The following is a 16,757-nucleotide window of genomic DNA, read 5'->3' as shown; positions in this document are numbered from 1 at the left end:
CAAATGGTTTAATAGGATTCACTATAATAAGATATCTTAGGATGAGTCACGAGAGTATTAAATGAATAAAAATAATATTGCTAATGTAAGGTGTGACTTCAAAACAAAACTAGGCTCAATCTCACAAGGAGAATGTGGTTAAAGATAATTTATGCTCGACATATCTATTTAAAATCTATTTTTGAATTAAAAACTTATCTTAAAAATAGAAAAATGATATTACTTCACGATATGAATTTTTATTCTAAGCCTATCTAATTTTTTTTTTTTAAATAGAGAAATAGAATATTATCATCCGCGCGCCTGACCCAGCTCGTGTAGCCAATTGAGCCGTGCCGAGCCGACTCGTGCCGACTCAACCAGACTCGGTTATCCCCCCTCCCAAATTCCCACCATCAATCGGTTGAAGAAGCCGAGCTCGGCTCTCCCATGGCGGCAGCTGGTGCTGGGAAGATGCTGCAGAGGCGGATCCTCTCCCTGTTCGCCGCTGATCGTGCCCAGAATCTCCTTCCCGCTGGTTAGTCTCCCTCTCGCTCCGTGCGTCGCCCATGGACACGCAACGGGAAGAACGAACAAAACCCTAATCGCGGCAATGCCCGTCGTGCATCGATTCCCTTCTTTCTCCTCGACGATCCGGATGCGTGCGCTTGTTTTCGCTTCTCCATTTCCCGCACGCGATTTGATCTTTTGGTTGGGTTTCGATGGGCTTAGATCTTTGTTCCGTTTGTGGAAATGGGTAAGCGAGAATCGCTTAAAGTCGGTGGCTTTTGTCCCGTTCTTGGTTCTGGGTTTATATCTCTTCCTTGGAACTGAAGGGTCGCGTCTGAGCATTGATGAGAGTCGTTTTCCAGAGGATGTTCACGTTGAGCTCTTCGCTTGCTTCTAGGAGAGGGAACTGAGAGTGTTATTGTGGGAAAACGAAGCGGCAGCGATGTCGCCCCATGGACATGGCTGGGAAGTCCTTCCCCTTTTTTTTTTCTTTGAATCGTTTTGTTTTGTTTATGTAAATTTTGTCGGGGTTAGGGGAATCAAGAAGGATCCTACTTTTGGGATAAGTGAAGGAGGGAGGTAGGATTTGGCATAGCTAATTTATTGATTGAAAGCCAGACAGACTTAGCATTTCACGGAAGGATAAAAGATTAGTGATGCTGTTCCATCAGATTAGAGCCCTAACTGACTACCTGTTTGTTGATGGAGAGGAGGACAGCTTCTTGAATATGCAATATTCTTGAGTTGTGGCACGTATGCCTGTTGAGAAGACTAGATGAATAGACTGTATTGATCAGAAATCTCTTACTCTTACTTGATGCAAGCCAGTAGAAGAGATGCTGCTATGGAGATCTACATTAGGGATTTGTACCTGGTAACCTGTCAAGATGAGCGGTATCGAATTATTTAATTGCTTTGGGAATCAAATGGATATCTCACAGTTGAGAGGTCACAGATTGGCGGTGGATGTACGAACCATAATATGTAGAGGAAAATTTCATTTTTACAAGGACATATGATAAGCTCTTTTTTAGATCTTCTCTTATAACTTTCTGATTGGATTAACCTGCAATGGATGTGAACGTCAGGCATCCCCTATTGATCTGCATATCCTTTATCCTTTATCCAGCCACCCACCACCCAGTGTCATTCTCCATTGCCTGATATTTTCGAATGCATTCTTAATCAATCTGCATCTGCAAGCTTTTGCACACTAGATTAATATTGTCTCAGATCATCCTTGAATGCAGCCATCATTGTTGATGTTCTTACTTACTTCTGCTGTTGCTGCTACTTACACCACTTTCCCATTGCAGAAGCCTCACAACGTATTCTTCCTTCCGCTAATGCATTGTTCAGTAGATACAATCTTTATGAAAGAGGCTTGAAGACTCAAGCAGAGGCCAATGAGGACTTGAAAAACCAAGAAGTCAGTGAAAGGAAGCCGAACAATTCCCTTCCAAATGAACTGAAGGGCAATGACAATTCTGAAGTCAAGTACTCTGCCATATCCAACTTGAAAACCTCTTCAAGGCATGATCTTGCCCTGGTCTTTACTTGCAAGGTCTGTGAAACGAGATCGGTGAAGACGGCTTGTCGTGAATCGTATGAGAAAGGTGTAGTTGTGGTCAGGTGTGGCGGTTGCAATAATCTACACCTGATAGCGGATCGGCTTGGGTGGTTTGGAGAGCCTGGGAGCATAGAGGATTTCTTGGCTGCTCAAGGAGAGGAAGTCAGGAAAGGGTCTGTCGATACCTTGAATTTGACTTTAGAGGATTTAGCTGGAACCAGAAATTGAGAATGCTTCCGAATATTGGTTGTGTGAATCGCAGCTGTATTGCCTTAGAAAATTTTTGAATCTTGATCATATCACTTGTTGGCAGTTGCTTCAGGTTGTAAGGTAGAATTACTGGAGCCTCTTCAGTGCGATTTTGCTGATATTATGAGTATAGTAGCTTTGTTACCACCCTTGTCTCTCAATTCTCAATCCGATATGCGATTCATTGATTCATCAGTCGGAATGTGAGTCAGTGACGGCGGCACGATCATATAAATGTATATTCAGTGGGAGGTGCATCCATTTCCTGTACCGAAAAATGGATTTGGGAGGAAGTGGCCATGATGATAAGGCAATCCTCTTTGAGAGTGTGAAAGTGTTTTTGAATACTTTAAAATCTTCCTAGTAGAGTATTCTTGAGACTCAAGCCTTTCAACTAGGGCTACTGCGTTGGCAGCCGCTTGAAAAGCTTGAACGGAGCTCCGCCAACGCAACGGTGGATTTTTCACCCACTCTTAACTCACTCCAACTGTGTAGAGCTACTATATTTCCCTGCTCGATATAGCCAGCACCAAAGCACTAAAGCACTGATATGGAGTTTACCTTTCCCATTTAAGAGGTTCCTAAGTTTTCACCGAAGCATTCTTCCCAAATGAATGAGAATACAAGAGGTGATATTGTGAGATCTCGCACCCTAGAATAGATTTCTCATCTATTTCTTCGCCTTTGAGCTTTTTAAAGACGTGCTTATATCCAAAATACACTTTATACTAGAGACTTTTTATTAATTTCCATCGTTAATTCCTATATCGAGTGAAACTAAAAAAAAAGAAAAAAAAGAAAGACAAAAATGGCATAATTTGGAAGGGGATGATTTATGAACTGTTTGATTGAAATTCGTTTTGTTAATTTAACGTATTACTCATTGACGGAAAAAAATGAAAGATTTAGCTGACGAAATAGTAATCGAATAGAAAAAACTACAAAAGATTAGAAAAAATGATTTCTAACTCCAGAAATAAATATACATGTTAATTATGATTAAGAACTCATCCTATTAGACTATTAGCATCAATAAAAAAAAAAAAAGTATTTGTAGATAAAAATGAGTGCGTTTGGTAACCATCCTATTTTTGGAAATAATTTCTGATTAGAAATTATTTTTATTTTTATTTTGTTCTAGGGAATAATTTCTAAGTATTTTAAAGTGTTTGATAACTACCTAAATTTTTTATTTTTAGAATAGAATTACGTTTGGCATCATTCTCAAAATTTCTAATTCAAACTATTTTCTTTTAATTTTTTAATAATTTTATTACTTTTTTTCTTTTTTATTTTATTTTATTTTATTCCTTTTCTTTTCAAGCTTTGAGTAGTCGCTAGCCTCAAAATGACTAGTGATCGGCTAGACAAGGAACGATAACCTCGCAAGAGTGTTGCTGGCCCTTGCGACGAGGTCATTGACCCCCAAGAGGCCGCACCTCATCAACCAAGCCTTGGCTTGTTGAGGAGCCTTGCCCTGGCAAGGCCGAGCTTGCCCACCCGTCGGCGAGGCTCGACCTTGCTAAATCTAAGTGAGGTTAAGCCTCGCTCGGCCAGATAAGGCTCATCGGTGGTTAGGCGAGTCTTTGGCGAACTCACTGAACCTCACCCAACCAATCATCGGTGACCGGTGATGGCGGTGGAATAAGAAGAAGAAGAAGAAGAAGAAGAGAACAGAGAAAAGAAAGTTTAGGTTGGCTTGATTCCAAAATTGTTCTCAAGAAAAAATAATCAACTCTCTTTATATTCCTTAATTCTTTATTCTCGTGAATAAAAAATTTATTAAACTGATTTCTATTCTAAATTTATTCTTGAAAATAAGAAAAAATAAAATCAATTACTATTTGGCAGATTGTCAAATCCACCCAACAGCCCTGAGAATCTATCTTGGCAAACAAGAGGACTTTTATTTTTATTTTATTTTATTTAGGTAAAAGATCAAGAAGAAGCTCTCGGGTAATCCCAATCTTTTCGCCGGGCACAATCTGTCCTGGTTCTTTTTCGGGGCATACTAGAAGAGGAAGCGAACGCGCGGTCCTGTCGGACTCTCTCTCGGACTTTCTGCCTCGCTCCTTAGCAGAAGAGAGAGAAAGAAGGAAGGAAGGAACGATATGGCGACGGCTCCATGTATACCCTCCATTTCTTCACCTGCTTTCCGCAAACCCACGACCTCCATTGAACCCTTTAAACCGCTTTGTCATCTTCCCAAAACACTAGCACCGACGAATCCTTTCCGCAACAAGTTCGTCTCACTTTCCGTCGCTAGCAAGAGCCGGAGGAGTCCTTTTCGAGGTAATTCAATTGGTGCCCACTTAGCCGAAAGCTCAAGAAACGGTTGGGCTTAATCGGGTTTTTCATCTAAGTGATTCCCTTGTTGTGAATTCCCCTGTTTGAGCTAAAAAGAACCTCCCGCGTCTGTGTTTGGGCGGCTTGTCGTAAGAACTGGTTGTGTTCCTGGAATCTTGATCTGCAAAGTTTGGATTTTTCAATGGTTGCGTGGAGCAGACGGTTTTCTGGTGTATTGGTTGCTGTACTTGCTTATGAGTAAACACTGTGGAGGTTTGGTGTGCATTACCCATGAAATTAGAAGAATGACAGCTGGAGCATTCTTTTATTAATCAAGCTAATGAGCTCAAGAATTCCCTTTACTTTGTTTGGCCAAAAGAAGGGATGAATTCAGCTTTAGTTTTTTCCTTTTCTTCCTAATTAAATGCCATATGTATGAAAACGGGTATTCCATGGAAGTTGGTGTCCGCACTGAAAGAACTGTCTTTATTGGTTTACAACTCATTCTGCGTCTGTGCAAGAATCTTTCTGTGTGATAATGAACAGGTACCAATTGTATAGTAAAATGTCCTCGAATGCATGGATGATTAATTCTGCTAACATAATGCATGAGAATCTGATCTACAGATATTTGGGCATGTGAATCTGCATATTCATAATGAACGTGAAAAATAACTGGGAATTGTTTTGTATTTTCACAAGTTACACAGCTAGATGAAGTACTTCCACACAGGGAGTACAGTCTATGAACGTGTGAAGTGGTACATTGAAGAGTAAACTAAAAGAGGAAAAAAAAATTTACCTACTTCTTTTTCTTAATTGTGTTTTTCTATGAAGTCCTTGAACTCTTCTTAGTGAATATCTGAATGGCATCAATTTTCAACTTTGTGTTGAATGTCAGATCAGGTTCATACCTTGTGAAGGAGAATAGAATCTGTCTTCGAGTGATGGAAAGTCATTGTCCTTAAGTCTGGGGATAATATTTAGGAAGATAACATACTCTCTCATTGGTGTTTGACACAAATAATTCCTGTAACCTCTTGTGTCCATATGGAGAGGCACTTTCTCTGCATTGATGCTCTTCTGTTCCATCTTTTCTATCTTTCTTCAGTAAGAGCAGTGGCAGCCCCTGCAGAAGGTGTTGCAGTGTTTGATGAGATGGTTTCGGGGACTCAGCGCAAGTATTACCTGCTTGGTGGGAAAGGAGGTGTCGGTAAGACAAGCTGTGCTGCATCACTTGCTGTGAAGTTTGCTAACAATGGACACCCCACTCTTGTTGTGTCAACTGATCCAGCCCACTCTTTGAGTGATTCGTTCGCGCAGGTTCAACCTATCGGTACTTTCTTAGTTTCTTTGCTGTTACTTTTTGCCACTTGTGCTAGTAGCTGATGCTGCATTTCTATCTATTTATGATATGTAGGATTTAACAGGGGGCATGCTAATACGTGTTGAAGGACCTGATTATCCACTTTTTGCTCTTGAGGTATGTAGCAATGGCATATGATTGGGGAAATATCCAATGATACATGTTGTGTGTCCTAGGATGCGATCTAGTGCTCTATTAAATTTAATTTTTTAATGCAGATAAATCCTGAAAAAGCTAGGGAAGAGTTCCGTAGTGCAAGTCAGCAAAATGGTGGAACTGGGGTTAAAGATTTCATGGATGGAATGGGCCTCGGAATGCTTGTGGAACAGGTAAGCATATTTTTCTGTACATTTTTTGGAGCTCTAAAAATTGCCATTTCTGTATGGTTAGCCCAACATAACCATCTTCACTTGTCTTTCCATTTGGGTTCAAGTTGATACAAGACTATGGTTAATTGTTCCCTTGCTTAGAAGCCTCCTGCTATAGTCTGACAAATCGTTACTTCTTAATATTTGTGATATTTGAATAGAAGTCACTTGATCGTTTGTGTTTGGAGCTTCTTTTTGACAAAAGACCAATAGAAAATCAGTCCCCTGGAAATTGTGTAATCGTGTAACTATAATGAGGCTCTGTTGACCTTTTTCAAGCTTGGTGAGCTTAAGCTGGGAGAGCTGCTTGATACACCACCACCTGGACTGGATGAAGCAATTGCAATTTCTAAGGTTTTATCTCCTCTTTCAGATGATCCTTGCACTATAGCTTAGTAATTTCTTAACTATATCCATCACATATTTAATGATTTTAAAATTTAAATTGTTCCAGGTGATGCAATTCCTTGAATCACCAGAATATAGCATGTTTACGCGAATCATATTTGATACTGCACCCACGGTAGGGAAATTGAGCAGCCAATGTTTCTCAATCACTAGATCCATCATCTTATTGGCAGTTTTTCAACAGGGTCATACTCTGCGGCTGTTGTCTTTGCCTGACTTTCTGGATCAATCAATAGGCAAGATATTGAAGGTAAGAATTTGAATTTGTGAATGGCTCCCAGCTCCTTGGCTATTCAATTTGAATTAGATTCAATTTGGTCAAATGATTGGGGAAAAAGGAAAAAAAAAAAGATGCAAAAGACCTTCAACAAAAACTAAGAACAACAAATAAGGTGTGTTAATGTATCTTGGTAAGTAGCACTCATGAACAGGTTGTGGTGAATTAGATGGCTTTCGCCAAATACTTTTGGTTGTTCCTTCTTGATGATAACTCTTCCCCTGACTCTGTGATATTACTTTCATTATACTTGTAAGTTGCATTTAGTGTGGTTCACAAAGTATAGGAGCAACTCTGCATAAAAAATAAAGATTTCGATCATTAGGCTCTATAAAACTAATAGGACTTTGATCTATGTTTTATGGGCTCCTTCTCAAATTTCTGTATTTCTTCTGTTACAGCTCAAGCAAAAAATTTCATCAGCTACCTCTGCCATCAAATCTGTTTTTGGCCAGGAAGAAAATAAGCAGCAGGATGCTGTAAGTGAAGAAATGCTTAATTTAGGACTATTTGTCTTTGTTGTGATATTTTAATCGGAATGATTCATAGGTATATCTTGCTATGCAGGCTAACAAGTTGGAGCGTCTAAGGGAAAGAATGGTGAAAGTTCGTGAGCTTTTCCGTGACACAGATTCAACAGAATTTGTCATAGTAACAATACCAACGGTAATGAGCTCTATAAAGTCTACCCTACTTGTAGAATTCAACTGCAAAAAAGAAAAAAGCTAATTAGATCAGTTATTTAATTTCTGTTCTCTTCTTATAGATATCTAACATAGTCGGTTGAAGTTTGGTCATACATCTCTTGGTTCTTTCTTTGTAGGTGATGGCAATAAGCGAGTCTTCCCGGTTGCGTGCATCTCTGACGAAAGAAAATGTTCCGGTCAAGAGGCTGATTGTTAATCAGATTCTTCCTCCATCTGCCTCAGATTGCAAGTTTTGCACAATGAAAAGGAAGGTAACCCATTTCCTCAATCCCAGGAAATGATTTCTTCTTAGTTGCTGGGTTATTAGTTGTGCGGTTATCAAAGTTATGCTCAGATGCTGACTAAAAACTTCCTTGAATATTTCAGGATCAGATGCGAGCTCTTGATATGATCCAAAATGATCCAGAACTCTCTGGCTTGAATCTAATTCAGGCACCTCTTGTTGATGTAGAGATAAGAGGTGTTCCAGCTCTTAAATTTATGGGTGATATCATCTGGAAATGAGAATTACTATGAGGTAATTATAGGCCCTCTTCTTCTTGGATTCTACTTTCTTCATACCAGCTTTACTTCTCAATAGCATAAATATAAAATAGGGAAATTTCTTAAGCTTTTCAGTTATATTGATTAATTATTATATCTGGTACTATGACAAAAAAAAGGATGAACTCCTTTTGTGGTCAGGAATCGGTGGTCTTGATACCATGTTTGAATTTTCTTACGTTTGGTTGTTTGAGGATCATTCAACTTGGAATCTAGTACTGAGAGAGCCTAGTTTTGTATGTCTAGATGTTGACGACATTGCTTTGACTTTAATATGCTTCTTTGTTTTTTAAGTCTTGATGAGCAGAGACTGTCTTTTCTGTCGATTTCCACATTCATATTCAGATACGATGCCATGCTGCAAGCACCGAGTCTCGAAAGACTTCTGGAGACGTTTTGGTTACAAGCCTAATTTTGCCTTAGCGGTTCAGTTTTCTTGGTCCAAATGACGGAAACTTCATAACCAATTGGCATGATCATACGTTGGAGCTCTTTCACATGCTAAGTTTGAGCTTCTCGAGGCATATTCTTGGGGACCGCGCAACAAGGATTCTCTTGTTTATTGGCCTTTGATATACAATGTATGACTCAAGTGGTTCACTGCTTGTTCTACTAGACCGGTTGGTTTTTGTACCCGTAAAGGTTAAGGGAAGAGCATACTACTGTACAGGAAACATTTTAAATGCCATCACTGATAGAAATTTCATGCTGCGAATACATGATTTTGCGCATTGATTGAATATATGCTGGTGGAGGTGCAGATATATATGAACTGTGAAATAGGAAAGGGAAAAAAAAAAAAAAACAGCTAGCTCTGCTATACACTGGCAGTGCTGGTACTATTATGGCATTACCACTCTTGAATTTCTTGGATTACGCGAAGTTGCCTGTAGAGCTCCATATGTTTCACTGGCATCTTCTTTTTTGGAAATTAAATGGGTTCGTGAAAATTATCTTTGCATCCTTCAAAGCCAAATTCTTTACTTTTAGCTCATCGTCGATGGAGGCCATCTAATTTTCCCACCTGAGATTGCATGTTTAATCACGGATAAACGTCCTTAAATTGGATATTTGAACATCTGGAATTCCGTGCATTTCTCCAAAATGAATGCAGTAGTAAGGTTTCATGTTCCAGAATTAAGATCCTGCAACTCCATTGCACTAATCATCATTCTATATAATATCAAAGGGGTATGTATGGTATGTACTTCGTACCAGCACAATTTTCTTAATGATTTTTAGTACAGAATGGCCGAGCAGCAGCTTTCCCCAAATCAGATAAAGAATGTGGATGGACCAATTTCGCAGAGGATGGCCCGACCTCTGCAAGGGGTTGCGCCTTTCTAACTATTTGGCCCTGTTAAAACTGCTCAAAGCTACGAATGGTTCTGTGCGCAGAGATCTGACAATGACAAGGTTATCGCTGCTTGAACTTACTTCTTTTGGAAGATCAACATGCCGAAGAAGGCGATGGCACGGCTAAGTATGCCGATGAAGATGAGGATAAATATACATGTACCCCAGTTATTAAGATCATAGCCTCTGCTGAGAAGCGCACCACACCGGGTAATAAGCCAAACACCGTAGTATCTGCAGCGAAAAAATAAGCAATACGATCAACATTTGTTTCTAGGGTTTTCTTAGTATTATGTCTAGACAAATTTATGAGGATGTTTGCTACCGTTTTGTAAGATGCAATGGTCTCTACATTGTTCGACCATCGAATAATGCTGCGAAGTCAAGGGATAAAGGAACAGTCATCAGTTGACAATTACCTTTCAGCATTTGCAATCACAAATGCTTGCAGAGCCCACTTAGGGTAGCAAAAGTTGGATATGATTTTCAAAATACCACCATTATTCCGTGTTGCGACGAGAGTCAAAATGACAGGAAGTAGAACTGACCACTGCAATCATCAGGAGCACGTATGACATATAAGAAGTAAATCGGGCATTATCGGCATAAGATCATAGAGTTTCTCGTTACTGGAAAAAAAGAAGAAGAAAGAAAACAAAATCGAATATTGTGAATTTTACTTACCAACTGGGCCGCACCGGCTTCGAAGAAGATGGCCAAGGCATAGGCAATACCAGTCACACAGTATACAAGGCACAGAAGAACAGTATAATTATCAGCAAAGGAAGATCTCGGATTGGTGAAGAAATAGAACGTCGATAAATACACCACTGGCTTGATCACTGTATTGAAGTGGTCAATAGTGTCCTTTGCGAGAAAATAAGCCAAGCTGCTCATCCCAGAAGAACTTTCTCTCCAGTGCTGCAACTTATCTAGAGAAAGTGACCTCAAAGCTGAGATTTTGCACAGAAGGGCTGCAAGACAAATAACAATCACCTTTAGTATCAAACACAATGCAGAAACATGCCATATAACTGTACGACCAAGAAGTTACATAAGGAACATCACGAATGTTCTTGAAGGTAAGCGTCGTTGGGTCAATATTAACAATCACAAAGTCAAAGACAGACATATAATGAGTGCTCAAGAAACTTATAACTTACAGACAGCAATTATGGTATAAGTATAACCAGCAGCTCCAAATGATTCATCACCCCCATTAGCAAGTGTTCCTAAGCAGGCTCCAGCAAGTAATAAGATTAGATAGTCTGCTGCTTGTATTCTAGCATCACGTAATCTTTGTTTACCAACCCTGGAAATGTCAACAACATAGAAATGAGAAAAACTTCGCAATCATTGTACAAGCCTTCCACGAGACCAATAAGTGGATGATTATGAAAAGAAACAAGATTTTCCCTGACAAGCCTTGAATAGAAAGTAAATTAAAATCATTTTAATTTGGGTTATTTGTTCAGTAAAACCATCTTTAACTATGCAAGCAGAAGCTTCAAGTTCACAATACACATGTTAACTCATATAACTCCATCCTTTTGACTCGTGTAGAAGAATCATAAATCCAGAACTTTTTCTGCTGATTAATATTTCTTACCTCCCAACAAAGTATCTGTACTGCAAAATTACTCCTGCAGTTTTCCGATGAGATAAATCCTTCGACCTCAAGAAATTGAGTCTTATCTTATCCCGATGCCTCTCAACATTGTTCCTCACATCTTGCCATATTTCACCAGCAAAAGATTGCTCCTCAGTTCCAACTCTAGGGGCATTAAGTCCAACAACTATACCTGCGCCTCCACTGGACAAAATGGCTCCAGCATCCTCCTTCATATCTGGGGGTATCGGATACCCATTGTGAATCATCCACCTGATAGGAAGGTCTTTATGGTTCACGCCGGAGCTTGTGCTTGGAATCACGATGCCCTCTAAAATGTCAATAAAGTGATCTGGAGGGTTTACTCGCTCTGGCACATTTATGCCAATTCCTGCAAAGTATTCCTCAACTTTCTTCACTGGACCGTGATAGACAACTAGGCCCCCTTTTGCCAGCAGAATTAAGTCATCAAACATCCTGAACAGTGAGTAGCTGCACCCAAAAATGTTGTTCAGTTACCAGAAGAATTTTGCCTTTTTATGTACATAAAAACACAAGAACAAGGCAGCCTAGAATTGAGACTTTCTTTTAAGAATGTTCCTAACGATAATTGCAGCTTCACTGGGTATCCTTATGAACACAGCAAATCATAGATCTTCATGACAATGGTTATGGATGATAATTTGATGATTCTTGCAGAAACTTGCCTCGGTTGATGAACCACCATGCAGATGTTAACCCCTTCCAGTGCTTCATGTCGAAGTGCTCTCAGGAGCAGCTGTGAGGATGCACTGTCCAGACCGGATGTCGGTTCATCTAGAATTAAAAGTGAAGGTTCCATCACCATTTCTAAACCAACATTTACTCTCTTTCTCTGGCCTCCGGAGATCCCTCGCTTCTCGACCGTTCCAACCAGTGAATCTCGCACTGATTGCAACCCCAAGGACTCAATAACTCTCTCAACAACAAGTACTTTATCTGCCTTTGGCATCTTAGCAGGAAGTCTTCAGGTTTCACATGAAAATATAGAAAGAATTACCAGTTTAAGAGTGTTGCCACCATAGCTAAGCATAAAATTAAGGTTCAACGCAGCAAAGTGGTGTGAAAGATCATGTCCACATGTGAAAGATGGACATTTTCCATCAACAATTCCCTGCATAATCCTAGAATAAGAAATGCAACATAAGCAAAGAAACTTCTTTGCCTTTTTATTTTCCAAAATATGAGATGCATAATGAGGTATGGAGAGTATGTTCTTGATCCAAGCTAAAACTCAATCTGATATGGGACCCAAGAACGAGAAGCTCTTAGTTTCTTTTAATGATCTAAATTATAGCAAAATTTTACAAGAATTTGTTTCTATAATGTACGTTGAAGGTATTCTTTTGAAGTAATAGTAGCAATCAACTGAACCATACCTGCATTTTGCACTAAACCAGAGATTCTCTTCCACAGTCAAGTTTCCATGGACAATATCGTCTTGTGGCACAAAACCAGTAATTTTCTTGTACGAGTGGATTGATTCCTTCTTCCCATTGATCAGGATTACACCAGTAGTTGAGCAACCAATAGCTTTTCCAGCCAATGCAGATAGGAACGATGTTTTCCCAGCCCCTGATGGACCCATGACTGCTGCGATGCGCCCAGGCCTTAGTTTTCCAGTAACGCATCTTAAAAGATGCTTCTTTTTGCCTTTCAAAGTGAGGGTTAGGTCCTTAAATATTACTTCGATAAGTGGCCTTTTCCTAATTTCAGGATTAGTAGCCATCGAAATTACTCCAGAAAAGGTAAGATCTTTGTTCTGCTGTTCCTGAGCTCTCTCTTTCTCAAGTTGAGAATATGCATAATTAAAAATTTGGGTATGAGTATGCATATTTTTACCTTTCTCTATATTCCCTTTTTTATTCTTATACACGCTACCCGCACCAGAATCTTCAAGATTATGAGAAAAACTATCTTCTTCAATTTCATGCATCGTCCGCATGAGTTCGATATTCTCTCTCTTTCTTTCATTTGGTGGCAAATTTGTATTCCTTGCATGATCAGCTGGCGAAAAATCATAAGCTTCATCGGGACTATCCTGATTTAAAATTTGGAACCGCTCGGCGTCTGTTCTCCTAGAAAATGTCTGTGATAAATGAGATTGCAACCCACTCGCATGCTTCTTTGCAGCCTCTTTTGCAGCTTTCCATCTCTGACGTGCTTTGGCCGTCTCTCTTGCACTCCTTGCAGCTGCTTCCCTGGATTTAGCTACCCTCCTCGCTCTAGTAGTGAGTAATTGGTCGGAACAATTGTAGATGATGAGTAGGAAAGTACTCAAAGCAGCCTGCATGAGCATAGCCAGAAACTTCAACGCCTAAATTGTTGGTTGCAAAAATAATGTATTGGAAGAATAAAATATGTAACAACAAAACCAACATCCAGCAAAAGTAAATGATCTGGAGATCGCAAAAGTGAATGGTTTGATAATGTTCGAGATGACACATTTCAGGAAAGAGAAGACATTATGATCAGACATCTGGCATTATAAAAAATATGAGAAAAGGAGATACTAAAGAGATGCTCAGGATGTGTATAGAAACTTACAATAAGCATAATCCCATAAGCACGAATGTTTTGATTCACGGTGTTCGAATCACAAGAAACCAATTTGAAGCAAGCTGCAAAAGAATACGGATATCAAGAAGTGCGTAAACCCACAACACAACAAAATCGAAGTTCCACATGCGGAATATTCAACTTCTAATGCTTAATTTCCCTCAATCAATTCACTTCCATTAAAAACTTACGTTGCTCAGATGTGGATCCCAGCCGGCAATAGTGTCTGCGGTAATGTGAAAAATGAAAGAAATAAGAAACAGGCCATAACTTGGATGGGAGATCGATATTGGAAAACGATAATACAGATAAACCAGATTCACATCCAATTTAAGGTAGAGAGCATTGTGGAGGTAAACCCAAAAAATGAAAGTAAGCATTGGAATAAAATTAAATACCCACTATCACATGTGACTTCTTCAACCGTAGTTGGACAGTAAGATCCCGATGAACAGAAAATCTCCCTACTCCTACCAACATCGGCCCAAATATTTGCTCCTCCACAAGTATGATTTGGCCTCCCTGGGGGTAGTTGGTAGGTATAGCTGCAAATTATAGTAGCATAAAGTTCTATTGGCACCTTGGGCAACATAAAAATAAAAATGAGAAACACTGCTAACTAGGCTGAGCTTACGGTTCACATATGCCAGTTGATGTATTGAGTGTTGCGAGTGGGCAGTAAGCTCCAAGTGGGCAGGCTGTAAGAGTCGATAAAGATAAAGTTCATAAGTGCGAGAAAAATACTTTTCAATCACAGAATTTGTACAACCAAAGAAGTCATGAAACAAATTTAAATTGCATCATAAATGAGAAGCTAACTAATTTTATGTTCAACAGAAGAATAAGGAACAGATATTGTATTTCTGTCTGCTGGCTTCCAGGATTGTCAAGAAGCTCAAACATATGAATGGTAAAGGATTATGCATTTATACCATAGTCAATTCTATGGACATGCTTCCTGTGGGGAATAAAATTAGAGGTCAACATCATACTATCCCATTTCAATAACATAAGGAGAAACTACATGAACAGTCACTCAGGTATAAGTGAGAGGCCAGATGGTTGGAATTCCATCTTATGATAGTAAAATTTGCTAAAGATTGTGGGAGGCCTAGGACACTTACGGATCATGCATGTAAGACCATGAGGACAGAAGAATCCCTCACAGCAAGCCTGACAACTATCAGTCCTTGTGGGGATATCTTGTGCATTTTTCAGATCGACTGATTGATCTGTACCAACACTGCAAGCCCATCCAGGCTCACAACCAGAAATCCAGGTGGTGAGATTACAATTTTTGTTGGGCTTCAGATAATTACTGCCCACTGAAGTTTGAAATAGGTAATTGAAGTAGAACTTCACTTCTGCTGCTGTACACAAACGTCGAGCAATATCTCCTATTGCATCAGGGGAGAGCATCATGTCAGATGAGAACAAAAAATTTGCATTGACAGGAAAATGTCAGTAGATTCTTGGATCCAGCAACTAACTTGCAAAATGGAATGTTAATACCCTGTCATTGGACAAACATCGGTATTTAGAGAAATGTTTTCTATGTTACAAAATTATCTTCAACCGAGATATGATAATCCAAAGATGAAACTAGAAAACATCAGTTATTACAGCAATCAAACTCAGCTTAATAGCAAAAGGCGTTCTAGATTAAGAATCACAAAAAACAAGAAGCAATAGACTTGCCAAATTCTCGAGGGTAAAATAAATGATGTATACCTTTAGTTTGCTTAATGCAAGAGGATAAGAAGTCCAAATTAGATGAAAAATTGAAAGCTCTGTTCCAATCATCTGACCTGAAATATGGAGACATCGTGATTAGGGTTAAATATACAGGTCTACCCAATTATACCAAGAAAGAAAATTTTGTTAAGAAAGAACATGAAAACAAACCGTCCCAACAGTCTGACAAATCAACATCAGAACTTCTGCAATTGCATTTAGGGCAATGAAACATTTTTCACCTGGTTAAACATACTTATCTAAGAACAGTGCACCTAAATTGAAGTAAACAAAGTCCATGACGCAGCATAATAAAGCACAATCAAGAATTGTCAAAAGTTTTAATTTGCTCAGAAAAAGCACGCGCAAAGTCACAGTTTCAACTTCTCCATAGAAATCCTACACCAGAAAAGATCCCACGTTTAACCTTTCTCCATTTCTTATGATCCTCATTTGACAAACAGCAAGAAGAGCGAGCGAGAGAGTACTGACGGATTCTTAACGCAGAAGCTGGACCGGTTATTGAGCTCATACTGAAGACTGGTGGTGACATTTGAAATTCGGTCGTAGGCGAGTCGAGTAAGGAGGGGCAGAACAGCAGGGTTGTCGATTTGGCTGTAGTCACTGAAATCTTGACACTGCACGAATCGCACACAGCTCAAAGCAAGAACACCCACCAACCAAAACGACACGGACTCGACGATCCCGAGCTTCTCCGAGCTCATCTTTCTTCTCGGGTTCCTGGGTCGGAGCACTGATCTCGAGACCAAGCAGCAGCGCAGAGCAAAAGGTACCCGAGATGGCGCAAGATTCAGCGCATGGGCGATGAGGGGATGCAAGAACTGTCCAAGAAAGAGATGGGTTACTGCAGAGGGAGCAGAAGATTCGTCCTTTTGCAAGAACTGTTCAGGAAAGAGATGGGTTTCTGCAGGGAAAGAAGAAAGATTCGTCCTTCGTATTTGAACACGTTCGCAAGTTGGCAGGAGCGTCCATGTGGAGCTTACGGGGTCAAACTCCGGAGGAAGAAGCAAAGACAGGGAGAGAGACAGACAGAGACGCGGCTGGATTAGTGGGATTCGTAGGGAGGACCACGTCGTCACCACGACGAGGACTATTCGCCGGCGTTCAGACATATTTTTTTCGTTGTGGACTTCCATCTTTCCTCATCTTTCCTTGGGTTTTTTGTCTACATTCGTT

At 39.8% G+C, this 16,757-nt stretch overlaps 3 protein-coding genes across 4 annotated transcripts; 2 read left to right on the top strand and 1 right to left on the bottom strand.

Annotated features, from left to right (window-relative positions):
- The first annotated feature begins 303 nt into the window (after window positions 1-303).
- Window positions 304-2,455, top strand: LOC104454234 (DNL-type zinc finger protein). The gene is made up of 2 exons (XM_010069021.2): window positions 304-517; window positions 1,806-2,455. Exons 1-2 carry the CDS (start codon window positions 430-432, stop codon window positions 2,285-2,287), a joined length of 570 nt encoding a protein of 189 aa, XP_010067323.2. The 5' UTR covers window positions 304-429; the 3' UTR covers window positions 2,288-2,455.
- Window positions 2,456-4,262: 1,807 nt separating this feature from the next.
- Window positions 4,263-9,005, top strand: LOC104454236 (ATPase GET3B). Of its 2 annotated transcripts, none has more exons than XM_039316542.1 (12): window positions 4,263-4,600; window positions 5,706-5,917; window positions 6,015-6,077; window positions 6,179-6,289; window positions 6,608-6,682; window positions 6,783-6,851; window positions 6,921-6,986; window positions 7,415-7,492; window positions 7,581-7,679; window positions 7,837-7,971; window positions 8,087-8,237; window positions 8,558-9,005. In XM_039316542.1, the coding sequence occupies exons 1-11, from the start codon at window positions 4,420-4,422 to the stop codon at window positions 8,222-8,224; spliced, it is 1,227 nt and encodes a 408-aa protein (XP_039172476.1). In that variant the 5' UTR covers window positions 4,263-4,419; the 3' UTR covers window positions 8,225-8,237; window positions 8,558-9,005. The 2 variants fall into 2 exon arrangements, with proteins under 2 accessions (XP_039172476.1, XP_010067329.1); XM_010069027.2 differs by having other exon boundaries at window positions 4,264-4,600; window positions 8,609-9,005.
- A 326-nt stretch (window positions 9,006-9,331) lies between these two features.
- Window positions 9,332-16,730, bottom strand: LOC104454235 (ABC transporter G family member 24). Its single transcript, XM_010069022.3, has 14 exons — window positions 16,053-16,730; window positions 15,558-15,634; window positions 14,951-15,223; window positions 14,461-14,524; window positions 14,225-14,371; window positions 14,018-14,052; window positions 13,815-13,888; window positions 12,647-13,554; window positions 11,936-12,232; window positions 11,229-11,720; window positions 10,783-10,931; window positions 10,304-10,593; window positions 10,039-10,169; window positions 9,332-9,853 (listed from the first exon to the last, which is right to left on the bottom strand). The coding sequence occupies exons 1-14, from the start codon at window positions 16,715-16,717 to the stop codon at window positions 9,697-9,699; spliced, it is 3,759 nt and encodes a 1,252-aa protein (XP_010067324.3). The 5' UTR covers window positions 16,718-16,730; the 3' UTR covers window positions 9,332-9,696.
- Between the last annotated feature and the right edge of the window lie 27 nt (window positions 16,731-16,757).

This window comes from Eucalyptus grandis, chromosome 7 (genome assembly GCF_016545825.1).
Source record: "Eucalyptus grandis isolate ANBG69807.140 chromosome 7, ASM1654582v1, whole genome shotgun sequence".
NCBI classification, from domain to species: domain Eukaryota; kingdom Viridiplantae; phylum Streptophyta; class Magnoliopsida; order Myrtales; family Myrtaceae; genus Eucalyptus; species Eucalyptus grandis.
The sequence above is the reverse complement of the archived record's forward strand: the minus strand, read 5'-3'. Positions and strand labels throughout refer to the sequence as shown.

What these genes read in the sequence shown, in the direction of transcription:
- LOC104454234 (XM_010069021.2), top strand. Translation starts at nt 430, where the DNA reads ATGGCGGCAGCTGGTGCTGGGAAGATGCTGCAGAGGCGGATCCTCTCC. An exon ending in CCAGAATCTCCTTCCCGCTG is followed by an intron (nt 518 to 1,805) that starts GTTAGTCTCCCT and finishes TTCCCATTGCAG; the next exon opens with AAGCCTCACAACGTATTCTT.
- LOC104454236 (XM_039316542.1), top strand. Translation starts at nt 4,420, where the DNA reads ATGGCGACGGCTCCATGTATACCCTCCATTTCTTCACCTGCTTTCCGC. An exon ending in ATCCACTTTTTGCTCTTGAG is followed by an intron (nt 6,078 to 6,178) that starts GTATGTAGCAAT and finishes TTTTTAATGCAG; the next exon opens with ATAAATCCTGAAAAAGCTAG. An exon ending in TTTGCACAATGAAAAGGAAG is followed by an intron (nt 7,972 to 8,086) that starts GTAACCCATTTC and finishes TGAATATTTCAG; the next exon opens with GATCAGATGCGAGCTCTTGA.
- LOC104454235 (XM_010069022.3), bottom strand. Translation starts at nt 16,717, where the DNA reads ATGGAAGTCCACAACGAAAAAAATATGTCTGAACGCCGGCGAATAGTC. An exon ending in TGGTTTAGTGCAAAATGCAG is followed by an intron (nt 12,233 to 12,646) that starts GTATGGTTCAGT and finishes TGAAACCTGAAG; the next exon opens with ACTTCCTGCTAAGATGCCAA. An exon ending in AAGCCGGTGCGGCCCAGTTG is followed by an intron (nt 10,170 to 10,303) that starts GTAAGTAAAATT and finishes TGATGATTGCAG; the next exon opens with TGGTCAGTTCTACTTCCTGT.